Below are 26,781 nucleotides of genomic sequence, written 5' to 3' on the forward strand. Positions count from 1 at the left end.
CCTTCAGGGGCTGGAGGATTGCTGGGGACTGCTGATACCCCACCACCTACCCCTGCCACACCTCCTCAGCACTTTACACCCCAACTAACACCCACTTTCAACTCTGACAGAAATGTGCCAAAGACCCCTATGGGACTCAAGTCTCCGTATGGAACCAGACCAGGAGAATTACAAGAAGAATGAAGAAGTGATGCTCAGCTGCCCTGAGGGTTTCCAGCCACCCTTCACCCATGTCAAATGTATGGGAAAAGTCCTGTTCATTAGCAACGGGAAACCTGTACACAGAGAAGCTTGGAATGGAAGGGACAGCAGAGGCAGATGGATCAACATTCAGCCCACCTTCAGCGTGGAGTGCGATGGTAAGGGAGGCATCAGGAGCTCTCCTGGCTGCCCCATTCTGCCCTTCCCGAGCAGGGGAAGGCAGGCTGTGCGTGCACAGGAGGTTCCAGGCTCTCTGCCTGCCTGGGGAAATGGTCGGTGCTGCTGAAGGCAGTGTCGAGGCAGCCCAGGAGCCTGCCCCGTACTTGCCCCGGGGCTCCAGGGGAGCCTCTGCAGAGCTGGGTCTGGTGCCAGCCTCAGTCCCTGAAGGTCCCGGCAGGAAGGGGCTGTGGGATCAGGGTGGGGGGCAGTGGCCAGAGCTGCCCATGCCAGGCCAGGTCAGAGCCACCCTGCAGTGCAGAGGTCTGCTTGTCCCCCTGCCTGCCCATGCAGGTGAGGGATCCTGGGGACATCTCCTGCAGCCCCAGGAGCTGGAGCGGAGGGGACCGAAGGGAGGTCAGCCCTTGGCATTGGGGCTGGAGGCTTTGGGGGATGTACCTGGGGGAAAAGTGATGCCCTCCCTCAGAGGATGGGCATTTGGGGCTGCCCTGGGAAGGGACAGAGCTGTGCTGAGTGTGGGGACGACCGTGCGCAGGTGGCCCAATGCTCAGGGGAGGTGGACAAGGAGAGGCAACGTGGGAACCCCCCTGCTGCGGGCTGTGCTGTGGCCAAGAGTGTCCATGGACACAACAGTGGATGGGGGAGTTTCATGGATGAGTCATCCTTCACGCTTTGGGTGCACAAGGAGAGCCCGCTCCCAACACTCGTTGTGACGGGTCATGTCCTGGCTGATGGACGTGTCACCTTCCCCCTCCCTTCAGGGGCTGGAGGATTGCTGGGGACTGCTGATACCCCACCACCTACCCCTGCCACACCTCCTCAGCACTTTACACCCCAACTAACACCCACTTTCAACTCTGACAGAAATGTGCCAAAGACCCCTATGGGACTCAAGTCTCCGTATGGAACCAGACCAGGAGAATTACAAGAAGAATGAAGAAGTGATGCTCAGCTGCCCTGAGGGTTTCCAGCCACCCTTCACCCATGTCAAATGTATGGGAAAAGTCCTGTTCATTAGCAACGGGAAACCTGTACACAGAGAAGCTTGGAATGGAAGGGACAGCAGAGGCAGATGGATCAACATTCAGCCCACCTTCAGCGTGGAGTGCGATGGTAAGGGAGGCATCAGGAGCTCTCCTGGCTGCCCCATTCTGCCCTTCCCGAGCAGGGGAAGGCAGGCTGTGCGTGCACAGGAGGTTCCAGGCTCTCTGCCTGCCTGGGGAAATGGTCGGTGCTGCTGAAGGCAGTGTCGAGGCAGCCCAGGAGCCTGCCCCGTACTTGCCCCGGGGCTCCAGGGGAGCCTCTGCAGAGCTGGGTCTGGTGCCAGCCTCAGTCCCTGAAGGTCCCGGCAGGAAGGGGCTGTGGGATCAGGGTGGGGGGCAGTGGCCAGAGCTGCCCATGCCAGGCCAGGTCAGAGCCACCCTGCAGTGCAGAGGTCTGCTTGTCCCCCTGCCTGCCCATGCAGGTGAGGGATCCTGGGGACATCTCCTGCAGCCCCAGGAGCTGGAGCGGAGGGGACCGAAGGGAGGTCAGCCCTTGGCATTGGGGCTGGAGGCTTTGGGGGATGTACCTGGGGGAAAAGTGATGCCCTCCCTCAGAGGATGGGCATTTGGGGCTGCCCTGGGAAGGGACAGAGCTGTGCTGAGTGTGGGGACGACCGTGCGCAGGTGGCCCAATGCTCAGGGGAGGTGGACAAGGAGAGGCAACGTGGGAACCCCCCTGCTGCGGGCTGTGCTGTGGCCAAGAGTGTCCATGGACACAACAGTGGATGGGGGAGTTTCATGGATGAGTCATCCTTCACGCTTTGGGTGCACAAGGAGAGCCCGCTCCCAACACTCGTTGTGACGGGTCATGTCCTGGCTGATGGACGTGTCACCTTCCCCCTCCCTTCAGGGGCTGGAGGATTGCTGGGGACTGCTGATACCCCACCACCTACCCCTGCCACACCTCCTCAGCACTTTACACCCCAACTAACACCCACTTTCAACTCTGACAGAAATGTGCCAAAGACCCCTATGGGACTCAAGTCTCCGTATGGAACCAGACCAGGAGAATTACAAGAAGAATGAAGAAGTGATGCTCAGCTGCCCTGAGGGTTTCCAGCCACCCTTCACCCATGTCAAATGTATGGGAAAAGTCCTGTTCATTAGCAACGGGAAACCTGTACACAGAGAAGCTTGGAATGGAAGGGACAGCAGAGGCAGATGGATCAACATTCAGTCCAGCGTGGAGTGCATCGGTAAGGGAGGCATCAGGAGCAGGATGATACTTTGGAGGGGGGGGGTGCTGGGAATGTGTCTGGGTGAGAGTCAGCATGGGAAGGTCATGGTTTTCCCCTGGGGCCAGTGCCGTGCGGTTTGATGACCGCGGAAGCAGCTCCTGCAAGACCAGGATGAAATGTGTCCCATTGTGCTCTCCTGTGTTACCAAAGGATGACTCCAACCACACAACTCAGAGGGTGTGAGGGCAGAAGGACCCTTTTGTTGCTCCCTGTAAGCTGTGATGTAGCCCAGCTGGTGACACACTGTCCTGTGCTTCCCACTTTTTCCCCCACCATGTCCTGATGTGTGACTGAATGGGGGCAGTTGCCTCACTGGGGGAATTCTGCCAAAAGGTCATGTCCACCTTCTGAGCGCACCATGAACCCAAACTCCTCCTGATCCCCTACCAGAGTTGGAGTGACCAGTTTTCGCCTCTCGCTTTCTCACCCACCCAACTGGATGGGGAGCTGGGCTGTCTGACCGCAGAACCCTTGCAAGGCTGGGAGGGGAAGGGAAGAAAGTGACCCTCTGGCAATGTTTCCTTCACAGAGATCCTCCAGGTTGTCCCCGAGACCTTGGAGATTTCCAGCACCAGCATCAAACTGAACTGGACCTGCAGGCTCACCGACACCTGCCAGCGCATTCGGGCCAGGTGCCGGCTGGAAGAGCGTTCCTCCCCTCCCTGTAAGGCTGAAGAGGTGAAGGGAGAGGAGATGTTACGCGGCCAGGAGGGAACATTTACATGCCCCCCTCTGCAGCCCTTCACTGTCTACAGAGTCACCATCTTCCTGCCCCCCAGCACGATCCTGTACACACGGCTCCTCACGACAAAGGAAACGGGTACGTGTCCTCCTACATGAAATGTAAAGATGGCCTTTGCCCGTCAACTCAGTCTGATCATTCACTCCCTGCAGTGACAGTCCTGAGATCAGGGCTGCTCGGATCCTGTGGGGCTCAGAGAAAGGGGCTGTGCAGGGCTCTGGAGCACAGCATGTTCCCTCCTCACTCTCCCCTGGGCCAGGAGCTGCCTGCACCCTGCTCTGGGCTCAGCCCCTCCTCACTGGCCCCGTGCGTGACCCCGTCCTCCTGTGCTTCCAGTGCCGGACAAACCCAAGAAGCTGTGGCTGGATCCCAGCACGGGGTCCCTCAGGTGGGAGCCGCTGCCTTCCTGCAAAGGGGAGATCATCGGATACCAGGTACCAGGGGACCAGGGACTGCCCACAGTCCTCCTCACCTTGCCAGGTGCCTCCCTGCCTGGAGCTCTGTGCAGGATGCCTAGGGGAGAGTTGGGAAGGGAAAGCCATGATGACCTGCAGGAGGAAAGAGAAGTTCAGGGCTCCTTTTGTGGGGGATGTCACTACGGTGGCTGCGGTGTTGCAACATCATGCCAGTGACCTGGCCTCAGCCTCTTTACACCTATATCTATCTCTTCAAAGGAACCGCCTCCCTCTTGCTCTCAGCTCTTCACAGAGCCCTGGTCCTTTGCTGATGGAGGCAGCCCCTCTGACGTCTTCAGCGTTGGCTCCAAATGCCTCCTCTCCTCCTCTGGCCTGCTTTGCGGTCCGCGCATGGGGCCAAGGCTCCTGCTGGTTCCGCTCCAGGAGCCTTCCACAAGCGGGGCAGTCGCAGGGAAGGGCAGGCTTGCAGGGGTGCTTCGCTCTCTCTCATTGTGCTGTGGGCAGTTTCCCAGAGGGCAGCTGGGAGCTGCCACCCTCCAGCTCTGCCTCCTGTCCCCAGCTGAACGTCACGGCCAGGAGCGCGCAGGACGGTGCCTTCCTGGAGGTGCAGCGGCTGCGGCTGAGCGGCTCCGTCACTGAGCACCCGCTGCCCGAGCACAGCCCCAGCAACAGCTACGTGGTGACGATGCAGGGACTCACGGCCGCCGGAGCCGGGGCTGCGTTGCTGTGGGAGTTTCAGACCAACAGCTCGGGTAAGGCTTGTTGTGCCCCGGTCCCTCCAGAGCGGCCACAGCGTGCACCCTGGCTGAGGCAGCTCTCTGTCCCCAGCCCCGTGGCCGCCTGGCCGGCATGGAGGAGCCTGGGCACAGAGGAGCTGTGCTCTGCAGCCTGCATCGCCCGGGGCTGCCCCTGCTCCCCACACAGCCCCTGCCCTGCTGCCCGCTGATGCTCGTGCCCCGCTCTTCCCCTCCAGACACTCCGCACCCTCTTGACATCGGCTGCCACAGCGCCCGTGACATCTCCCCAGCCCAAGGGACAGCCGTGCTTCCACTCCGCCCCATCGCCCAGCTCCCCGAGGCGGCCAGGTGAGTGCAGCCCCCGGCAGCTCTGCTCTCCGCAGCCCCGAGATGGGTTTCCCCACCTGCAGCGTCTGCCCGCAGCCGCCTCCATCCTGCTCTCCCCGTCTGCCCTGGCCCTCTCACCACCCTGCCTTGCAGGGAGTACCAGCTCATCGTGGCCATGACACACAACGGCACGGCGGTGGAAGGCGCCTGCTCGGGGGAGCCGCAGCCCTTCAACGCCAGCCGGCAGCCCGGTGCCTACGTGGCCGCCGTGCTCAACCTCACCGCCCCCACGGACTTTGTGCTGGGCGACGGGACCCGCGGGCAGGGTTACCACAACGCTGCCCTCCGGCCGGGCTCGGACTACACGGCCCTTCTCCGCCTCGTCCACCGCTCGCAGCAGGTACCTGTTGTGGGGGGCTCCTGCTCCCCGGGGACGCTGCCAGCCGGGGCCACCGATGGTGAGCGGCAGTGCTGCACAGACTCCACTCCCGGTCCCGGCGCTGAAAGCCCAGGTGCCTTGGCAGAACAGTGTCCCCGGGGTCCTTGGCCACAGCTGGGACTTTTGGTGGTTGTGGCTGGGAGGTCTTTGCCCCCAGGGTGGGCAGTGGGGCAGGAGTGGCCTGAGCTCTCCCGCCTGTCTCTTCCAACAGGCAGAGAAGTTCACCTGCGTGTGCTACAGCTTCTCTACTGGTAAGTGGGCTCCTCGCTCCCTGTGCCCGAGCCTCTCCCTTTTCCCAGACTGGCCGCTTCCCTTGGAGAGGAGCTGGCCCAGCACAGGATTGGTGGGGTCTCATTGTCCTACTTCCATATTTGTGGAAGTTCTCTGAATCTTGAGGCTATCCGTGGTAGATGGGATTTGGGCAACCGCGGGCCACTTGGGCAAGTGTGGCACTGATGGCAGCTGGACACTGCATCATCCCTGCCACGATCACATATTGCATCTTAGTCCTAGTGCAACCCCAGAAATGCAAAAAATACCTCACCAGGCTCTGGCCATGCCTGGGGCAGCCAGGGAGACAGGGTCCACGCTGAAGGGTATCACACCGAGCACCAACCTACTGTTTCTGCAGCAGCTTAGCTATTCTCCCATGCAAATCCTGTGGGGGGAGATGAGGGAAGCTGCTTTTCACCCCACACCCCTATGGGATCTCCTGACGCCTGGTTCAGGCTACGTGGGAGCATGACTCTGGGCTGTGCTGGTTGCAGGACAGGAGCCGGTGCCTCTGCTAAGCAGGATGCCCGTGGTTATGGCAGTAGCGCTTGTCATTGCATTCCTGGCACTGGGGATTTTGCTGCTCTTCGTGCTCTTCAGGTCAGTATGTGCCTCACCTCTCCTGCTCTCTGTGAGGCATCCAGTACCTCACGCTGCCAGGGAGTGTCCAAGTGGACCCTGAGATAAAGCAAGGTAGGAGGCAGGGCTGTTACACAGGCAACAGCCTCTCCTCTGTCTGTCTCTTCTGCTCATCTATGGGCCTGATTTGCTGTTTTGCAGGCGAAAGTACAACAGTTCAAAAACCTCGGAGAACAACAGCACTATCCCCCTGCGAAGATTTCGAGGAGGTGCAGTATTAGCAGAGGGCCTGCATGCCTTTTCTGGACAGGCTGTCTGTTAAAAGCACAGGCAGGGTGCTTACAGGGTCTGTAAGGTCCTTACAGGAACAAGGGGACCAGGGCTGGCTGGCGTGGGTTAAGGGACACCTCCCAGGAGAAAGGGACATGCGTGGGGAGGGACAGTCTAGGGTTCGGTGGGGTCCTGACCACCACAATGCCAGCTCAATCCCAGCTACAGAGCTCCAGGGCCAGACATCGGGTGCATGCTCAAGTCCTGGCCTCGTGGTCTCCATAGGTGCGTGCAAGCTGAACACTCAGATCCCGGTGGAGGAACTGCTGGAGGCTCTGAAGAGGTTTAAGAGGGCAGAAATAGAGGCAGAGCAGATAGAGGATGAATCAGTCGACAGCCATGGTGCTGGGCGTCTGAGGGAGTATCAGGTCTGGTTTAGCTTTGCTTTCCCACCTGTCTGCACTGTCCACGCAGTGCCAACCCCTTCCTTGGGTGTGCAACGCAGCTGGCCTTGGCCAGCCTCAGAACACGTGCCAATGCAGAGTGGGCTTGTCTTCTTCCTCTGCAGCAACTGTCCTCCACTTTGTTGCATCCCTGCGATGCTGGGAAGGAGCTGTGTAATCAGAGCAAGAACCGCTACAAGAGCATCATCCCATGTAAGCAGAGCTCTCCAGGGGTTGGCACAGGCACTTGGAGGTGGTTGGGCAGTACAGGGTGCTGGGCTGGTGTAGGTGCCCCTTCGGCTACTCAGCAATGCTGAGCTCCTTGCCTCATCCTCTATGGCCGCTGAACCCCAGAGGGATTTTCCAAAATTGTCATGTTGGTCCCACTGTTTTATATCCAGTTGGAGAATCCTTGTTCTGCTCCTCAAATCTTCCTACAAGCTTAATCATTCATCATTGTATTCCCGTTCCTGCTCTTAGTCATTGCTGAACACTGCCGTGTCCCATGCAGGTGTGGCCATTTGTGGAAAAGCAGAGGGAGTGGCCCAATTTCTATCAAAACTTAAAGCTCCTCTGGGCCCCACATGGTGTGGACATTTAGCCATTGCATTAACAGTCTTCCCCAAAAACACATTGCATTTTCTGCTGTGCCATGTCACCTTTTGTGTCATTAGCTGTTCTTTACCTCTGAACATGTCCTGAGGCCTGGAGTGCTGCTGAAGAGGGAGCAGACAGTCCTGGGCTTTCCTAAATTACATCCCTCTCCTTAAACAGTCATTTTCTTGCTGCCCCAAAGAGACAGTCCACCGACTCCCACTCTTCTCTTTCAGACGATCACTGCCGTGTGGTGCTGCAGCCCTCTGACACGGGGAATGGCTACATCAATGCCAGCTACGTGGATGTAGGTAGCAAGGAATTGCTGCCCTGGGCAGGGTAGAGGTGCCTGAGCACGGTAGGAGGGGTGCTTGGCTGTGCTGGGTGCGGACGGTCCTGCTCACATGGGTGGCCCCCGGGTCTGGCACTTGTTGCCCTCAAGTGCTGGCAGATTTTGGGATGTCACTTTCCTTGCGTCCTCTCTGAGCTGCCCAGCGTACTCTGGGTTTGTGTGCAGTTCTTATCCCTAATGAAAAGGGACCTGTGTGGGGGGACAGGAGCCAAGATGCAGCCCCTGGGTACCCACTCTCCGTGGTGGCCAGGAGTGGTGCCGTGGGACACGTGCCGAAGGCTCTGGCCTCTGGTGCCTGTGGCGTTGGGTTCTTTGTCTCATTCCGTGTTAAACGTTTAACCCGTGTGATCAGAGCTGTTTGAACCTCTCCCCCACAGACCTACCGGAGTCCACGCTTCTTCATTGCAGCTCAAGGTGGGTGCTCCCAGCTTTCATGCTCAGGAGATGCCAGTCCCTGCCCTGAGCATTTTGGGGAGTGCGGACTGGTACAGCAGCCTAGGAGCTGTTAATGGCTCAGTCCAAGGCCCTGTATCTCTCGGGCCTCTGTCTTGGACAGTGATTACGGCTGCTGTAGGGCATGGAAAGCCTCAGTGGCAGTTTAGCAGTGGCCAGCTGGAGGCAGTCCCGGCACTGCACAGGCTGAGGACATGGTCCTTCCACCCACAAGCCTGGTCTGTTCCCTTTGGTGGCTGGCATGACAGGGACAAACCTGCAAATACCTGACACGTCTGCACTCAGTGCACTCAGAGGCTGTCTCCAGTGGTGCAAAGCCGAGATGTGTTAGTCTGCTCTGTGCAGCATGCGGTGGGGATGTCTCAGGCTCCTTGCAAAAGCTGCAGAAATGCTCTTTAAGAAATAGGACCCTAAATGCGGGAGCTGCTCATGGTCGTCTTGAGAGTCTGGATGGGGAAGCATCAGTGAATCCCTGACATACCCTGGGCTCACCTGCCCTCCCGCTTCCCTGTCCCAGTTTCTAATACGGGTGATGATCCAAGGTGCCCAGCACCCCCTGCCAGGTGCTGCTGTGCCCAGGCTGTGCAGTGTCAGTCCCTGAGCAGAGGGAAGCCCAGGGCTGCTCGTAGCCTGGGAACGTCTGAGCTGTGTCTGGGAGCAGCTACACCCCCATGGCTTGGGGTTGAGAACACAGGGTTCTCCTCTTCCTCCCCAAGGCCCCTTGCCTGGGACGGTGCTGGATTTCTGGCAGATGGTCTGGCAGGAGAAGACCTCAGTCATTGTGATGCTGACGGGCTTAGTGGAGCAGAACAAGGTAGAGAAACCATCTCAGCCTGTGCTCAGCTTGGGCCTCCCCAGAGCCCAAGCTTCCTTGCCTGCTTTGCTTTGCTTTGCTTTGCTCCCAGTGCAGCTGTCAATGAGGGCAGAAAGCAGCTCCACACCACTGCTGGCTTGCAACGCTCCCCTCATGAGTTTGCTCGTGCTTAGCAGTCTCGCTGCTGTTGACAGACCAAGTGCGAGCAGTATTGGCCAGAGCAGGAGCAGGTCTACGGGGACTTCACCGTGACACTCAACAACACCAGGACCACCACGGGCCTTGTCACACGCATCTTCTGCCTGCAGAAGGTAAGCCTGGCGTGTAGCTGAGGTGGGGATGCAGGATGGTTTTGGGTTTCAGCAGCTGGTGGGAGCTGTTGGCCACAAGACACTGTGGGGAGCCCTGCCTGGTCTCCAGAAAGGGCAGGTCAGCATTGCTATCACTGGATGCCATGCCAGGGCATCAGCCCCAGGTTTGTGTACCAGGCAAAGGCAATCGGTCAGCTCCAGTGGTCACTCCAGCTGAGTCTGGACTGATGATGCACATGGGCAGATCATGTATCCTTGAGGGCTTAGGTGAGGTCATAACAAAGGGTATAAAAGCAGCTAAAGGGTATAAAATGGCATCTCTGTACATCCAGGATGATGGGACAGGTGCCTGCCTGTCACCTGGACCAGTCTGCAGAGGGTCCACACTGAAGCTCCGTGGTCACTTACAGCTCCTAAACCTGAACAGATAGTTTATGATTTAAGATAATTTACGTGATGACATTTCGCAAGACGGGTACTTCTGCTGAAGTTATACCTCAGATAATAAGCAGAAACTGAAGGAGCTGCAAGGAGGGGAGAACAGGTACAATATAAAGAAATTGCAGCTATGCATATTCTTGTCTTTTCTTGTCTTGCCCAGAGCAAAGTCTAGCTGAAAGGTAAAGCTCCAAGAGCACCTGATAGCGGGACATAGCAGTTCATTAGTTCAGGCCAAATGAATGTGATGTTTGGGGAAAAATACATGATGGGCTGGTAACAAAAGTGACTACATTCACATCAGTGCGGTACCAGCCTTAGGAAATATCTTATTTGGGGAAGCAGGGCTTTTCAATGACTGTGGAAACACTCTACGCTCTATTTTTTTTTCCCCTCTGGGGCACAAGCTGCATTTACTGCCCTGAGTTCACTGTTCACAGCATGGGGAAGAGGAGAACAAAGTGAATTGTGTGGCAGTGTGCTGGTGAATTTGCCCTTTGCCATCTGATGAGCTATAGTGGAGCAGTCATTGTGGTAGGGGTGCTGGGGGGGGACACTGTGTGCTTTTGCCCCCCTGAAGTGGTTTTGTCCACTGCTCCCTACTTGTTGGCATGCAATTACTTCACGCAAGTTTCCAGGTTGGTTCCTGCTTCCTGCTCCCAGCCATGTCTCCTTTGCAGGCAGGCTGTGCTCTCCCAAGAGTGGTGGAGCAGTTTCACTACCTGCTGTGGCCAGACCATGGTGTCCCCACAAACCCTGCTCAGCTCCTGGGCTTAGTGGAGGTGGTGAACAAGAAGGGGTTGGAAGCACCTGCTGGACCTGTGCTGGTGCACTGCAGGTACTGGGACTGGGAGCGCTTGGGTGCTGGGGCAAGGCTGGCCAGGGCAGCACTGACCCCCGATTTTCTGTGTCCTCAGCGCAGGGATTGGGCGAACAGGTACCTTCATTGCCCTGGACTTCCTCCTGAAGATGGGTAAGGCCGAGGGGAAGGTGGATGTGTTTCACTGCGTGCAGAGGCTGCGGGAGCAGCGCGTCAGCATGGTGCAGACAAAGGTGAGGAGTGTTACTTGCTCCCTGCACACTGTCAGGCTGCAGATCTGCTCCCCACCCTTCCCAGGGATGTGGCATGCAAAGACACACTGGCCATGCCCTTCATGGTCTAGCCACAAGGACTGGAGCTGCCAGGTGATGGAGACGGCAGGACCTTGTTTTCAATGCCATGTCCAAACCTAGTCGGGATCCATGTTCCCTTGAGACCCTCTCAGGTGCCAGCAGCATTCATATGCACCAGTTGCCCTGGTATAGAAGGGCTGTCTTGTAGGCAAGGAGCATGAACGAGAGTCCACATGTCCTTCAGGCTTTCTGGATGTCTGCCCTCGTGGCATCTTCTAGGCAGCAGTGTCCCAGTCGAGGGACTACATCCCCATGGTCTTGCTCAGTGCTGGGACCCTTTGGAGGAAACTAGGCAGGGTAGGACCATCCAGCTGTTTGTAGGATTAACTAGTTCACTGATTTTCTGGGTTTCCTTCCCCAGAGCAGAAGTCTGGTCTGAGAGGGAGCATTAAACCACAGGAAGATGGTCTTGGCTGGGTTGTTGCAGTTGCTGGCTGTTTCTCAGAGCAGGGCTGTCTGCACTGAGAGGTGTCTGGCCTCAGGGCCTGACAGCAGGAAGGTGAAGGGTGGACCTGGCTCATTCCTGGCACAGGTCGATGCCAGTGAGCTGGTGGTCTGGAGTCCCAGGGCTCCTCATGGAGCTGCTCCAGACTGTGGAGCTGACCCATGTCCTCATGCAGGAGCAGTACATCTTCCTGTACGAGGTGCTGCTCGAAGGCTTGCTCTGCGGCAGCACCGGGGTCCCAGTGGAGAGCCTCACCAGCCATGTCCGCTGCCTTCGAGAAGCTGAGACCTCAAGGCACAACAATGTCCTTGAGAAGGAGTTCAAGGTACCACCAGGATCTGGTGCACTGGGTGTGGTGCTGCAGGGACTGGTCTGCGGTGCCTCCCCCCTACTGCTCCCCTCCCCAGCTGTGGGATGGAGATGGGGGAGCATTTCTCTGGGGTGGCTGAAGAAGGGGAGGAGCTGACAGGCAGGACTTCCTTGGCTGAATCATCCCTACAGGCCCTGCGGAAGTTTTCCGAGTTGTTCCAGCTCCTGCCATGCAGAGAAGCGGAGAAACCCAGCAACCAGCCAAAGAACCGCAAGCCAGGGATCCTGCCAGGTACCACTGGCAGGGCCGGGCAGCCCCTTGCTCTGTGACCCAGCACCTGAGAGCAGTGGGGGGGGAAAATGCTGCCCTGCTGCTTCCCTCCCCAGCACCATGCTGCTAGCAGGTTCTGCCCAGGGTCCAATCGTCATTTTCTGGTTGGTAATAAACATAGATTAGGCTGGTCCCTCCATGGGAACAAGACCCTATCCCTGCTTCCTTCTGGGCTTGCTGGAGGCATGTGCTCATGGGGTACACCTGGCATAAACATGCCCCTGGATCTAATCTGTCCCAGAGGAGGAGCCCAGATGAGGCATCAGGGAGCAATGAGGAGGGTGGACCTGCTGCGCCTCTATGCCTCCGCCCATGGGGTTTTGGACATCCCACGTCAGGCAGCCCTGAGCTGTCATAGCCATGGGGCTGGTGGGGCCTCTTCATCCGAGCCTCTCCAGCTGTGCCGCAGGGAGCCACGCTGACCCCACCACTTGCAGGCAAAGTTGTGTGGGGAGAGGATGGCTCACCATTTCACTCTCTGCCCCTTGCCTCTGCAGCGGATTCCTGCCGGCCCATCCTGATGTCCTCATTGAACACGGACGGCTCACCAGGTTACATCAATGCCGTGTTTGTCAACGTAAGGCTCCAGCCCCAGCCAGGGGTGGGAGCTGCTGACAGCGGCAGCCACCCCCCCAGGCACCACTGCTTAAGGCAGGGGTAGACCATCCCACCCTGGTTTGAGGTGTCCCAGCTCTGGGGCTTCTTCACAGTGACTACTTCCCAGCAGCTGGGGCCCGGCTGCCAGGAGATGGCCCCCGTGATCAGCCTAAGCCCTGCCTGCACAGGCAGCTCAGCGGGCACAGCTGCTGGCTTTTGCCTGCTGGGAGCAGAGCCCGGGTGTGATGAGCTGAGAGGGCAGCGAGGTGCGAGCCTGCTCCAAGCAGAGCCCGGGTGTGATGAGCTGAGAGGGCAGCGAGGTGCGAGCCTGCTCCGAGCAGAGCCCGGGTGTGATGAGCTGAGATGGCAGCGAGGTGCAAGCCTGCACTAAGCAGGGCTGGAGTGCCCTGCATCTCCTTGTGCTCTGCCCCGGTCTGCAGAGCCCTGGCTATGGGGAGGTGAGGAGCCGCTCCAGCTGTCAGAGGGGCTCTCAGGGGGATGGATCGTGTGACTTTGTCCTCCCCCACACCCCGGTGTGTTTTGCAGACATACATGGAGGAGGACAGACTCATCATCACCCAGCTGCCTCTGCCCACCACACTGGTGGATTTCTGGGCTCTGGTCTGGGATTACACCTGCACATCGGTGGTTGTGCTGAACCAGATCCAGGAGCTGGATGAGGTCAGCAGCCCAGGCGCAGCCCTCCCCTCTCCCGGCTCCCCATGGGCTGGGCAGTATGCTTTCCGCCTTTGCCCCTGCACAGCTCTTCCCACGGAGAGCCCTGCTTTCTGCAGGAGCTCACGGTAAGCTTGTGGGCTCCACCTGGGAGAGCCCTGAGGACAGTCCCAGCACCATGGCACTACAGAGGTGGGGTGTCCCCAGTCTTACAGCAAGGGAGCATCCCTCAGGTTTTGCTTACCCCTGCTCAAGCGTCCTCTCTGTGGGAGTGTTATTTTTCTGACTGCAGCACCACGAGTTGGTCCCCAGGAAACGGCAGGCAGAGCACCCACGTGCACGCTGTGGCTTATGGGCGAGGGGCTGGTGTGAGCACACCCGTACAAGGTGCAGAGCTCTGCCACGCGTGCAGGATGGGGCTATGTGTGATCACATGCGTGTCTTCCCCCCCCCACCGCAGACATACATGGACTTCTGGCCCACCCAGGGCGAAGCTGCTTACGGCCGTTTCCATGTCCACCTGATCTCAGAGGAGCCCGGAGCTGGCTTCACAGCCTGGACACTTGCCCTCACCAACAGGCAGCAGGTGGGCTCTTTGCACAGAGACAGCGAAGTCCTTTGAGAACAGCCCTTGCAAGAGCTGGGAGGACCAGCCTGGCTCCAGCATCAGCAAGCTTTGATTTGGGGTCAAAGTCACAGCTAGGGAGGGCAGAGTCCACAACAGTCAGAGGGATCTGATGGGGTCCTGGAAGGGCACTGGCCGGAGCAGGGCCTTTCACCTGGGGAGAGAGGTTAGTCCTAAGAGGGTGAGGCTGCAGGCAGAGGTACAAGGCAGTGGTACGTTTGTGTACCTTTCTAACTCGGAGGACAGCAGCTGTGGATAGAGTTTGTGCATCTTGGTGGTGGTTCGTGGATGGGGACAGCTATTACAGGTAGCTGGGAGCTGGACTGGCATAAGTCTGAGCTGCACCTGGTGCTCTGCTCTTATCTTGTGCTCTGTCTGTCTGCTGATCTTGGCGCACTCAGTGGAGAAGGGCAAAGTCTGGGACTGGGCCATCCCACTGTGGAGCTGCTCCCTTGATCCAGTGTGCATGGCTGAGCCAGGACTGATACACGCTGTCCCTCCCTTCCCTCCATGAAGCCAATGGGTTTCTTCTCTTCCCAGACCACTGTCTTTCTTCCCCACTAGCCCAAGAAGTCTGCACTGGAAGTCCGGTTCTGGCAACTGAAGGACTGGCCCATGCAGCAGCGTCTTCCCTCGCACCCTGCCACTGTCATCAGCCTGCTAGGGAAGGTGGAGACTCACCATCGGCAGAGCCAAGATGGACACATCCTCGTCACCTGCTGGTGAGCAATGTCTCTCGGAGGAGCAGCTGTGGCACAGAGCTGTCTCAGCCCAGGCTGCCTCAGTGAACTTGGTTCACAGCTCCATCTTGGGTGGACACACGGTCATGAATTCAGCTGTGTTCAGGGAGGAAGGCTTCACTGTGGAGGCTGGCTGGGTGCAGATCATCCTGATAGCCTGCATATCTAGTGGGACACCTCTGAGGCTCTGAGGCTCAGCCCTGGTGATCCCAGAGCAAGTGACTCTACCCTTGCTCTCCTCCGCAGGGATGGTGCCAGCCGGAGCGGAATCTTCTCTGCTGCTAGTTTCCTCTGCGAGCAGATCCAAAGCGAGGGGCTAGTGGATGTATCCCAGGCTGTGAGGATGCTGAAGAGGCGGCGGAGACAGCTGATTAAAGATGTGGTAGGTGCTGACTTCAAACCCAGTTAGGATGGCAACACCGGAGCAAGAGCCATAGCCTGAACTGTCCCAGCAGCTGCCCTAGCACCTATGTGCTCAGATCATGGGGGGGCAGCAAAGGCAGATGAGACCTCTGAAAACCCTGTTTTCTGCCGCTGGGACATACCCACTCACTCAGGGGCAGGTTCTGCAGAACTGCATGGGCACCAAAGCATTCTGCAGGCTGAGTTGCCCCTTTCTGGTCCACCTGGCCTGTGCAGAGGGGGACTGCACGGGTGGGTGCTCAGGTGCCTGTTCTGCACCGACCTCACCACCCGGTCTGGGTGCTAGAGGCCATCATAGGGTGAGCACCCCAGATGGGAGTGAGTAGCAGACGCTTCATGCAATGGATGCTGGCTCTCCTCCTGAGACCAGCTGGCTCCAGCATTGGGGTAGCCCAGCTCTTGGCTACTGGAGCACGTGCCTATGATTCCTCATCAGGGGAAGGTGGGCTCCGACTGGAAGGAGGAGAAGCTGTTGGCAGCCAAGACTGGTCTTCCACTGCAGGTTTTGGTGCACCAGGTTCTCATGCGTATACTTCTGTCCACAGGAGCAGTATGGGTTCTGCTATGAACTAGCCCTCAGTTACTTGAATTCATTTGAAACCTATGGGAATTTCAAGTAGAGGCATGGCCACAGGCCTTCTCTGGCCAGGACTTTGACTCTCTTGACAGCCCTCCATCGGTAACAGTGGAAACCAGAGGAGACGAGGTGGGGTGTGCACAGCCCCAAGATGCTTTATTCCCCTGAAAAGCCACCCCAAGGGTCCTCTGAGGCTGGAGAGCACAGGCTGGACTGTCTCCAAATTGTGGTCAGGCTTTGAAGTGGGAACCTGACCCTTTGCGCAGGGTTTGTGCAGGAACTTACCTGGAAACACAGCCTGAGTATGCAGACCAGAGCTGAGGCACTAGGACCTGTCTGTGCCAGGGATGAAGAGAACCAGCTGTCCCATCCAGGCTCCCTTGTCCCTTCAAGCAGCCCCAGGGAAAGTGAGGTAGCTCCACCAACACCCAAATTGTGTTTTGCCAGGGGAGCATTAAACCTCTGTAAGATCCATGGGGCTCAGGAGCACAGGCTATCTGTCCTACTTTGGGAAAAGCATGAATCCCAAGGCCAACAAGAGCCAAGGGAGGGACAGTCCACAGCCCTGTAGTGCTAGCCTGGTCCTTCCCACCCCACGCAATCCCTTTCTGCAATTCCATCTGCCTGATGCTGACCTAGGTGCCACAGCCCTGCCAGGTCCAGAGAGGCTCCCTCACCAGCCTGTCTGGCTCCACCATGGCAATCACCAGTTGTAGCAGCTCAACTCAGATACCCTGAATGTTATTCTGGCAGTCTACAGCCCAGGAAAGGCTGCTGCACCATGGAGACTGGTTCTGCTTTTGCTGCTCAAGGGCAAGGGGCCTCAGGGACGGGACTGACCCCATGGCTCTGTTCTGCATCTCACCAATAAAGGTTCTGTGCTGGCCTTGGTGGTGGTGGTGACCTGTGATCTTCACTTTTCTTCGAGGTTTGACCTGGCATGGGGGCCGCAAAGGAGCTGAGAGCATGCAGGTCCCTCAGCTCTGGCCTCAGTATGGGCATAGAACACACTTCTGCCCAAGACGTGCGTTGAGGGATATCACCCTTCACTGATTCCCACCACGCACCCCATCTAAACGCACATGACAGCTGCCCAGCACAGCGCTGGGGTCAGGAAGGCTGTCTGGCACCACTTGGGGACACGGGGTCACAGCAGCCCTGCTCATGGCCTCCCCTCAACAAGGTGCAGTCAGCTCCCTTGCATGGGGATGTGACCCCACAAGGGCAGTGAGGGGACCAGGCAGGAGCTGTAGTGGGGCGGGCAGCCCCCTCCAAACCTCAAGTCTTTATTGGTTGTCCAGACAGAGCAGGCAGAGTCACGAAGGCAGCCCAGTCAGCAGAGCCCTGGGTTTGGCTTAATATCAGCAGACAGAGCAGGAAGAGGGTTTGGGAACCCCAGGCATGGCAGGAGCATGGACCATCCCTCAGCATGAGCCTATGTGAGTCAGTGAGTGGGAAATCTGGTGTACAGTTCCTGCTTCCAGGAAAGCAAAAATGAAAGCAAAGCCTAAGAAAAGGAACTACAGAAAGTCACATTCAAAGGCCTTAAAACAGCGGTCAGTGAAACCTGGGAGGTGGAGGGGGTAAGGAAAGAAAAAGCTCGCAACCCTCCTTGGCCTCCTGTTTTCCTCTTGCTCTGCTGAATTGGATGGGACCCCCCGTGCTGGTCACAGTCACAGGAGAGCCAGGGGGCCCGGCAGCCGTCAGCACAGAGCTGGCATCATCCTCCCCATCTTCTCCGCTCCCTTACTGCTCTGAATGTCTCCAGTGGTCCTGAGCAGGGGCTCCTCCTTTACCTGTGGAGACCAAGGGCACCCTGGGCAGAGGCTGCTGCGTGCCCTCGGCTGTGTGGGGACCTCACGCCACCACAGCTGCCTGCACACACGAGTGTCCGAGACAGGCTGGAGCACAGGGCAGCGCCTGCCACAGCCCGACCTCTTCGTCCCAGCTGTGCCCAACCCCAGAGGTGCCCACCTGTGCCCAGGTGAGAGCAGCAGTCCCCCAGCCTGACCCTCCTGAGACCCCTCCCAGGAGATCTCTCCCCTGGGGGGGGTGTGACACAGCCATAGGTCCCTCAAAGGCCTGAGCTATGAGCCACCCTTTGGGATGCCCGTCTTTGCCCGCCCCTGCCCCTGCTCCAGGCTGGGAGCACTGCCTGGAGCTGCGCTCTGCTGCGGCGTGGGGCTTAGCAGGCAGAGCCGTCCTGACCATCCCGGCACCACGGGGCTGGAGCAAGTGGGGAGGAGTGTCAGTGAAGAGGATGAGCAGATGTTTCTCCTGAGGCCAGGCTCTCCTGGGAGATTTCTGCTCTCCTTCCAGCTGCCACCCAGCCCTACAGCCCTTTCTGTGATGGCAGTCCAGAAAATTGCATTTTCCTACCTTTTTAATTATCCTCCTTAGTTTTGCTGGGCAAAGACTTCCTTTTCCTGGAAATGTAAAGGGAAGTCCGCAGTAAGAAAGTGGTGTTGCCCCGTCCCTGCTAAACCTGTCCCCTTCCTACTCACCTGGAAAGCACCAACCACAGGATCGCTGCAGACAGGAGGAGGAGCACCAACAGCACAACCATCCCAATCACAGTCCCATGCCACTGACCCGGACCCGGAGGCTGCCCTGCAACTAACACACAGCCAGGAGTGGGTGCTACAGCCTGGGCCACTGCCGGCAATGGCCCCAGTGGTGGCAAAGCGTGTGTGCAAGTGTGCAGATGTGTGTCGTGGCTTAGGTTTCTTCTGGGATGGAGGATCACCCCATGTATGGTGAATAAAAGGTTTCCTATGCCCCCATGGACCCCACCGCTCCTATGCTGGGCCAGCTCCTCTCCACGGGAAGCGGCCAGTCTGGGAAAAGGGAAGATGCAGGAGAGAGGCTCGGGCACAGGGAGCGAGGAGCCCACTTACCAGTAGAGAAGCTGTAGCACACGCAGGTGAACTTCTCTGCCTGTTGGAAGAGACAGGCGGGAGAGCTCAGGCCACTCCTGCCCCACTGCCCACCCTGGGGGCAAAGACCTCCCAGCCACAACCACCAAAAGTCCCAGCTGTGGCCAAGGACCCCGGGGACACTGTTCTGCCAAGGCACCTGGGCTTTCAGCGCCGGGACCGGGAGTGGAGTCTGTGCAGCACTGCCGCTCACCATCGGTGGCCCCGGCTGGCAGCGTCCCCGGGGAGCAGGAGCCCCCCACAACAGGTACCTGCTGCGAGCGGTGGACGAGGCGGAGAAGGGCCGTGTAGTCCGAGCCCGGCCGGAGGGCAGCGTTGTGGTAACCCTGCCCGCGGGTCCCGTCGCCCAGCACAAAGTCCGTGGGGGCGGTGAGGTTGAGCACGGTGGCCACGTAGGCACCGGGCTGCCGGCTGGCGTTGAAGGGCTGCGGCTCCCCCGAGCAGGCGCCTTCCACCGCCGTGCCGTTGTGTGTCATGGCCACGATGAGCTGGTACTCCCTGCAAGGCAGGGTGGTGAGAGGGCCAGGGCAGACGGGGAGAGCAGGATGGAGGCGGCTGCGGGCAGACGCTGCAGGTGGGGAAACCCATCTCGGGGCTGCGGAGAGCAGAGCTGCCGGGGGCTGCACTCACCTGGCCGCCTCGGGGAGCCGGGCGATGGGGCGGAGTGGAAGCACGGCTGTCCCTTGGGCTGGGGAGATGTCACGGGCGCTGTGGCAGCCGATGTCAAGAGGGTGCGGAGTGTCTGGAGGGGAAGAGCGGGGCACGAGCATCAGCGGGCAGCAGGGCAGGGGCTGTGTGGGGAGCAGGGGCAGCCCCGGGCGATGCAGGCTGCAGAGCACAGCTCCTCTGTGCCCAGGCTCCTCCATGCCGGCCAGGCGGCCACGGGGCTGGGGACAGAGAGCTGCCTCAGCCAGGGTGCACGCTGTGGCCGCTCTGGAGGGACCGGGGCACAACAAGCCTTACCCGAGCTGTTGGTCTGAAACTCCCACAGCAACGCAGCCCCGGCTCCGGCGGCCGTGAGTCCCTGCATCGTCACCACGTAGCTGTTGGCGGGGCTGTGCTCGGGCAGCGGGTGCTCAGTGACGGAGCCGCTCAGCCGCAGCCGCTGCACCTCCAGGAAGGCACCGTCCTGCGCGCTCCTGGCCGTGACGTTCAGCTGGGGACAGGAGGCAGAGCTGGAGGGTGGCAGCTCCCAGCTGCCCTCTGGGAAACTGCCCACAGCACAATGAGAGAGAGCGAAGCACCCCTGCAAGCCTGCCCTTCCCTGCGACTGCCCCGCTTGTGGAAGGCTCCTGGAGCGGAACCAGCAGGAGCCTTGGCCCCATGCGCGGACCGCAAAGCAGGCCAGAGGAGGAGAGGAGGCATTTGGAGCCAACGCTGAAGACGTCAGAGGGGCTGCCTCCATCAGCAAAGGACCAGGGCTCTGTGAAGAGCTGAGAGCAAGAGGGAGGCGGTTCCTTTGAAGAGATAGATATAGGTGTAAAGAGGCTGAGGCCAGGTCACTGGCATGATGTTGCAACACCGCAGCCACCGTAGTGACATCCCCCACAAAAGGAGCCCTGAACTTCTCTTTTCTCCTGTGCAAGGTTGGACTCTGAAGGCTTTGTCTACACCAAAAGGCAAAGACAGAATTCCCACAAGGGATACAGATGGAGGCTCTCTATTTGCCAATGCATCATCTGAATTTCTCCTGTGATCCCGGGCCATCCTCAGTGCTGTCAGGGTTTTTATAGAAATGGCATCTTGGGAATATGCCAAAAAGGAGCTAACTGAAACCAGAAAAAAGGGTTCTTTTCACAAACTGAGGTGTCTGGGAGTAGGGAAGCAGCTGGAACAGACCTGCAAGCCATGCCGTCAGGGCCCCTGTTTGCTGGTTTCTCCAAGAAATAGCTAAGAGCGGCACAAAGAACCAGCATGTCTGGGTCCCTGTCACCCCACAGTGAGGTCCGTCCTCAGAGAGGGCATAGGGCACACTGGTAAGGGTCTCACACCCTCTCGGTGCTAGAAAGCAGGTCTGCACTGTGGAAAGAGCCTCAAACCCACAGACAGAAGAGGTGCTTTGAGCCGCGCACTGAGGAAAACTCAAAGGAATGTTGCAACTCTCCCAGAAGAAGAGAAGTTTTCAGAGAATGACTCAAACCACAGGCTTACCTGTGGCAGGAACCGGAAACAAGCACGCAAGAGGCACAGGAAACCCTGGGAGGCCACCCCAGCAGACACATCACCAAGAGCTGCACACCAAGCTGCAAAGTCTGCCAAACCCCAGGCTGAGCAGACCCAGGGAGGAAGCCCAGAGGGGGGGGAGCACCCACCACCTCTCCGGGCAACTCAACAGCACAAGGAATGTTGAGGGTGAGACAGAAAATGCTCCTGCTCATCACAGACAGATATTCACCTGGACTGGCTGGGAACTGAGGGTCATCACGGCTTTCCCTTCCCCACCCTCCTCGCCCGCCTGCACAGAGCTCCAGGCAGGGAGGCACCTGGCAAGGTGAGGAGGACTGCGGGCAGTCCCTGGTCCCCTGGTACCTGGTATCCGATGATCTCCCCTTTGCAGGAAGGCAGCGGCTCCCACCTGAGGGACCCCGTGCTGGGATCCAGCCACAGCTTCTTGGGTTTGTCCGGCACTGGAAGCACAGGAGGACGGGGTCACGCACGGGGCCAGTGAGGAGGGGCTGAGCCCAGAGCAGGGTGCAGGCAGCTCCTGGCCCAGGGGACATGCTGCAAAGGGATCCCCCAAGCAGGGTTTTGTCCCCTACAAAGGCTGCAGGTCTCGCACCAGCAGCAGGGGCAGCAACGGTGTGGTGAGGAGCGGGAGAGTGAGGAGGTAACGTGCTGTGCTCCAGGGCCCTGCACAGCCCCTTCCCCAGAGTCCCACAGGCTCCAAGCAGCCCTAAACCCAGGACCATCAAGGCAGGGAGCAGATGATCAGGCTGAGTTGCCAGGTGAAGGGGATGTTTATCCACCTCCCCGACCTGTGACACAGCCCAGGACTGTCCCTTTTCTCCTATACTTGTGCGCACATACCTGTTCCCTCCGTCCTGACCAGCCATGTGAAAAGGATGGTGCTGGGGGGCAGGGAGATGGTGACACTGTAGTCGGTGAAGGGCTGCAGAGGGGGACAGGTGAATGTTCCCTCTTGGCCGTGTAACATCTCCTCTCCCTTCACCTCTTCAGCCTCACAAGGAGGGGAGGAAGGCCCTGCCAGACGGCACGTGCCCTGCATGTGCTGGCAGGCGTCAGTGAGCCTGCAGGTCCAGTTCAGTTTGATGCTGGTGCTGGAAATCTCCAAGGTCCCGGGGACAACCTGGAGGACCTCTGTGAAGGAAACATTGCCAGAGGGTCACTTCCTTCCCTTCCCAGCCTTGCAAGGGTGCTGCAGTCAGACAGCCCAGCTCCCCATCCAGTTGAGTGGGAGAGAAAGCGAGAGGCTGAAACTGGTGACTCCAGCTCTCTGGTAGGGAAGCACGAGGAGTCTGGACAGGAACAAATGTGGGTGAATGAGTGGACTGCTATTGCTCAAGGCAATTTTCCCCACCAAGTCAAGACTGAGGTGTCTGTGGGTCCCAGCATCTCTAGAGTCCAACAGATGCAGCTCTTAGAAAGACCTACCCTTTTCCTGCTCTGCATAGATCCCAGGAGAAGGGTTCATTTTCCCTGTTAGTGTATTGAGAGATGGAGCTCTAGGACAGCAGGCAGAGTAGCCCTCCTACACCAGATCCCCAGGAAGGGCATAAGGGGAAAAAGGGCCCCAAGCTGCTTCCCCCAGGCCTCCCAAGAAAGGCCAGGAGAAGCAGAAGCTCCAGGGACTGGAGCACCCATGAGGGGCTCATACTATGCACAAAGCTTTCACAGGGTCTGATGGACCAGCATTTGACCCTGGTGCCTTCTGGCATCATCTAAGAAGGCAGGGCTATTTCACGTCTTAGGAACCTTCCACATGAGGACAGCAAAGCACCCAAGGGGACCAGGCGAGACACCCCGAAAGCCTGGGCCATGCATGGAACTGTCCCCAGGGGGCATGTCACAGGAGAAGCATCCCCTTCCCCAGACCTCCCCATACTACCCATGCCCACAGCTGCCTGCAGGGAACCAGCCCCGAGCCCTCTTCCTGCGGCCCAGGTCTCAGGGCACTCAATGAGCTGGGGAGCATCAGAGGACTATTGTTTTCAAAACTTCAGGGACCTCTCACCAGGTTCCCAAATCAGCCCACTACTGCCCTGTTCTCCCTTGAAGAGGACCAAGCTGTGAGAAGATGGTGCAAGACTGTGTCCACCAAGAAGGGGTGGTGGGAGGGGGACCAGCCTACAGTAAGCAAGCTGTGACACTCACAGCTGCACGGTCTGAGAGGACACAGGCAGCAGAGCCCTCTGATCCCCCTGCCCCAACCGTGATGCCATGCAGACCGCAAACTCCACGACACATAGCTCTCCCATGCTGCTTTCCTTTGTGCACATGCTGTTGCCAGAAGCCCTCAATGACACCCTTATCGCCCGCACCTTCAGCAAGAACCTCCCACCCACTGGTGAACTGCAGGCTGCCTCGACACTGCCTTCAGCAGCACCGACCATTTCCCCAGGCAGGCAGAGAGCCTGAAAGCTCCTGTGCACACACAGCCTGCCCTCCCCTGCTCGGGAAGGGCAGAATGGGGCAGCCAGGAGAGCTCCTGATGCCTCCCTTACCAGTGCACTCCATGTTGGACCTAATGCGGATCCAGCCACCTCTGCTGTCCCTTCCAAGCCAAACTTCTCTGTATACAGGTTTCCCATGACTGATGGACTGGACTTCGCTCGAACATTTGACATGGGTGAAGGACGGCTGGAAACCATCAATGCAACTCAGCATCACTTCTTCGTTCTTCTTGTAATTCTCCTGGTCTGGTGCCAGCTGGAGTCTCGAGTCCCACCGGGGCCTTCGGCACATTTCTGGCAGAGGTGAAAGTGGGTGTTAGTTGGGCTGGGCGGTGATGAGCTGGGGCAGGGGTGGGTGGTGGGAGACAAATCACCAGCAATCTCTCCAGCCCCTGAAGGGAGAGAAAAGGTGACATGTCCATCTGCCAGGGTGTGACCCACAGGGAAGGCTTGTTGGGAGGGGGCTCCCCTTGTGTACCCGAACCGTGAATGATCACTTATTCATGAACCTCCCCCATCTACCCTTGTGTACAGGGACGATACATTCCCTCCTCTACAGCCCACAGCAGGGAGTTTCCCAGGACAATCACCCCTGAACTAGGAGACCCCCTCCAGTCACTCATTCAAACATGTCACCCACCCCAGCTCCGGCTGCCCTTGATGGCCCACGGTTCACCAGCCCTGCTGGGGTGCATTCTCTCCAGCCATGGCTCACCCCTTTTACAGGGATCAGAGATGCCCCTGTTACCCTTCTGGGGTCTCTGACTTGGTTCAGTCAGTCCCTTAGCTACTCTCCTTCTTCCACACACCACCTTGCATTGGGAAATGGGGATGAGCAATGCCTTTTCCATTCACATCCCCTGCTTTACCACAGCCTCTGCCCCTTTTCCCTGCCACAAGCCCTGCTGCCTCCTCCACATCCCCTCCTCACCACATTCACCATCCCCTGGGCTGAGCAGGCACAGCCTGTCCCAGCAGTTTGCTGAGTGCTGCAGGGGGAGGCTTTGTGGCAATGATTCCTACAGGCAGGGATGTTGGCACCTGGGAAGGTGCACATCCCTGTTCCAGCCTCTGCAAGGGCCTCTGGGAGGCCTCAAAGCACTTAAAATGCAAACTTTCTTCTCTCAAAGGGGCAGGGAAGGGATCTTACAAGGTTCAGACCACCTTCTGAGCAGCCACGAAGAAGTACAAACGTGCTGGTGAACTAGCCACTTAGGGCCAGGCTTTGCTCTCAAACAACCCTGATTACAGAAGGCAAGACATGCCTTCTGCCCTGCTCTCTGAAGACCCTTCCCCTGATTCACGATGCGTGAATTCATGCCTGATTCATGCCTGCAGCCTCCAGGAAACCACTGACAAACAGGCTCGGTGCAGGGCATGACCTATCCCTGACCATCCAGCCCCAGCCCAATCCCATCCTTCCCACAGCACCCCCATTGCACCCACACCATAGCTCTTGCCCCCTGGGATCTCCCAGAGGCAGCAGGCACCCCAGCTGACACAGCCCTAAGGGGTGCGTGCCCCTGGGCTCCAGCCCAGGGCTGCATGCGGTGAAGTTGTATATCAAACTTGCAGGGGGAGAAGCAGCAAAATCTCTCCAGGGGAGAAGAGGAACCGCTTCTTACCTGTTCCCCAGGGCACTCCTTGGACCTTGGGATGAGGTTCTTCCTGGCCCTGTGCTGCCAGCAGAGATACAAGCACCAGGAGAAATCTCAGAGCCAGCAACTGCAGAGCCATGCTAGTACAAGGTCTGCAGGCGGGACTGAAATTTCAGCCCCACTGAGCCTGGGCATCCGCAACTGACTGCAAGACTTGCAGCCACAGGAAGGAAACAGACACATGGGGAAATCTTATGAGATACAGGAGGCTTCCTCTTTGCGGAGGGAACTTCCCATCCAGATCAGTGCTGCTGCCTTTTGCTGCCTTTTTTCCCCAGGGGCATCCAGGCTCTGGTACTCAACAGAAGAACCCCTGTCACCAGGATCCCAGAGTTTCTCCCCAAAACCCTCCTAGTTACCAGAGTGCGTTCAAGAAGCACTGCTCCTATTTCTGAGGCAAATTCCATTCCCAGCGCCACTGGATGGGTTTTAGAGTTGTGATGAGTCACTGTACTTCCCCTCAATGATCACAGGAGATGGAGGACCCTTGAGAAAGCACAAGAAGAGCTGGCAAGAAGCGGGGGTAGGAATGGGGACATGAACTTCAAGGAGTACCTCAAGGCCTGGAACAGTCCTTGGTCCTTCTGAAAGACACACTCATCCCACACCCTCTCGCATCCTTCCCTGCTCCTCCATCCCCAGCCTGGCAACACTCCTCTGTCCCCAGGTGTGCAAACTACCCTGCCCTCCAGTGCCAGCTGAGTGCCTGAGGAAACTCTCAGAGCTACTAAACCATCTCCCTTGCTTCTCAGCAGCTCCTGCTCTTCTCTTCCTCCAGAACCTCCCATAGGCCCACCTGGGATATCCCCGATCCCAGAGGGCTGGGTGATCAGACACGGGGGCTGCGGAGGAGCAAGGACCACACTTGTCCCTCAGCTTTGCCTGGGGCACAGGCACAGGACACACTCCTGCCCAGGACATACTGGGGGGACCACCACCTCTCACTGGTTCCCATACGCACACCCCATCCAAATGCACATCAGAGCTGCCTGGCACGGCCATGTGGGTTTGGGGAGGCTGTCAGCCACAGCTCCAGGCTACAGCAGCCATGCTCATGGCTTCCCCTCAACAAGGTGCAGTTAGCCTAGCACCCCACAGGGAACACGACCCCACAAGAGCAATGAGGGGACCAGGCAGGAGCTGGCGGGCAGGGTGGGGTGCGGTGGGGTGGGTGGGCAGCCCCCTCCAAACCACAAGCCTTTATTTCTTGTCCAGACAGAGCAGGCAGAGTCACGAGGCCAACAGCCCAGGGTCTGACTGCATATGGGGATATGGAGCGGGGAGTGGGCAACCAAGGAGGTGGCAGGAGCACAAACCAACTGTTTCCCCATATCCCAACCCTGCACATTCCCCTTTCTCAACCAGCAGCAACCACATGGGGCTAAGCTCCCTCTTCCCCTCACTGCTCGATACCCATTGAGAGCAGCTCCATCAGGCATGCAGGTCACACCAATGAGAGCCCATGGGAAGGAGATGCTTTGGTCCCAGGGACCAGTTACAGGTACCACGATGATGGTCAGACACCTCATATGAAGGACTGTCAAAACATGTCTTTACTGGCACATGTGGGTCATCCCACACTAAAAAAATGTCTGGAGAAGAGAGTGGTTGATTGTCTCATCATCTTCCACCAGCGTGCTCCTCACCAAGGAGAGCCTTCAGGCTGCACCTCAACTCCAGGCTGCACCAGGCACCTGCATCCCACAGTGTGGGAGATGCAGTGGCTGCTGGAGGCTGCGCCGGGGCAACAGCAGCAGCTGAGATTGAGCAGATTCCAAAGGCTGCAGGATGGGGATATCCCAAGAGGGCCAGGG

At 58.4% G+C, this 26,781-nt stretch overlaps 2 protein-coding genes across 2 annotated transcripts; one reads left to right on the forward strand and one right to left on the reverse strand.

Moving 5' to 3' along the window:
* The first annotated feature begins 1,422 nt into the window (after window positions 1–1,422).
* Window positions 1,423–15,794, forward strand: LOC132320772 (receptor-type tyrosine-protein phosphatase kappa-like). The gene is made up of 26 exons (XM_059834145.1): window positions 1,423–1,491; window positions 2,375–2,617; window positions 3,189–3,479; window positions 3,738–3,835; window positions 4,377–4,569; window positions 4,791–4,902; window positions 5,035–5,281; window positions 5,532–5,571; window positions 6,088–6,193; window positions 6,374–6,432; window positions 6,710–6,870; window positions 7,011–7,098; window positions 7,716–7,786; window positions 8,209–8,245; window positions 9,001–9,098; window positions 9,293–9,409; window positions 10,528–10,685; window positions 10,765–10,900; window positions 11,641–11,790; window positions 11,967–12,066; window positions 12,603–12,682; window positions 13,249–13,383; window positions 13,838–13,963; window positions 14,567–14,724; window positions 14,989–15,124; window positions 15,711–15,794. The coding sequence occupies exons 2-26, from the start codon at window positions 2,377–2,379 to the stop codon at window positions 15,783–15,785; spliced, it is 3,213 nt and encodes a 1,070-aa protein (XP_059690128.1). The 5' UTR covers window positions 1,423–1,491; window positions 2,375–2,376; the 3' UTR covers window positions 15,786–15,794.
* Window positions 15,795–18,125: 2,331 nt separating this feature from the next.
* LOC104253375 (uncharacterized) lies at window positions 18,126–25,046 on the reverse strand. Its single transcript, XM_059834342.1, has 10 exons — window positions 24,935–25,046; window positions 23,361–23,603; window positions 21,706–21,996; window positions 21,208–21,305; window positions 19,642–19,834; window positions 19,309–19,420; window positions 18,930–19,176; window positions 18,640–18,679; window positions 18,247–18,358; window positions 18,126–18,168 (listed from the first exon to the last, which is right to left on the reverse strand). Exons 1-10 carry the CDS (start codon window positions 25,044–25,046, stop codon window positions 18,126–18,128), a joined length of 1,491 nt encoding a protein of 496 aa, XP_059690325.1.
* Window positions 25,047–26,781: the final 1,735 nt, after the last annotated feature.

This window comes from Gavia stellata, chromosome Z (assembly GCF_030936135.1).
Source record: "Gavia stellata isolate bGavSte3 chromosome Z, bGavSte3.hap2, whole genome shotgun sequence".
Taxonomy (NCBI): Eukaryota; Metazoa; Chordata; class Aves; order Gaviiformes; family Gaviidae; genus Gavia; species Gavia stellata.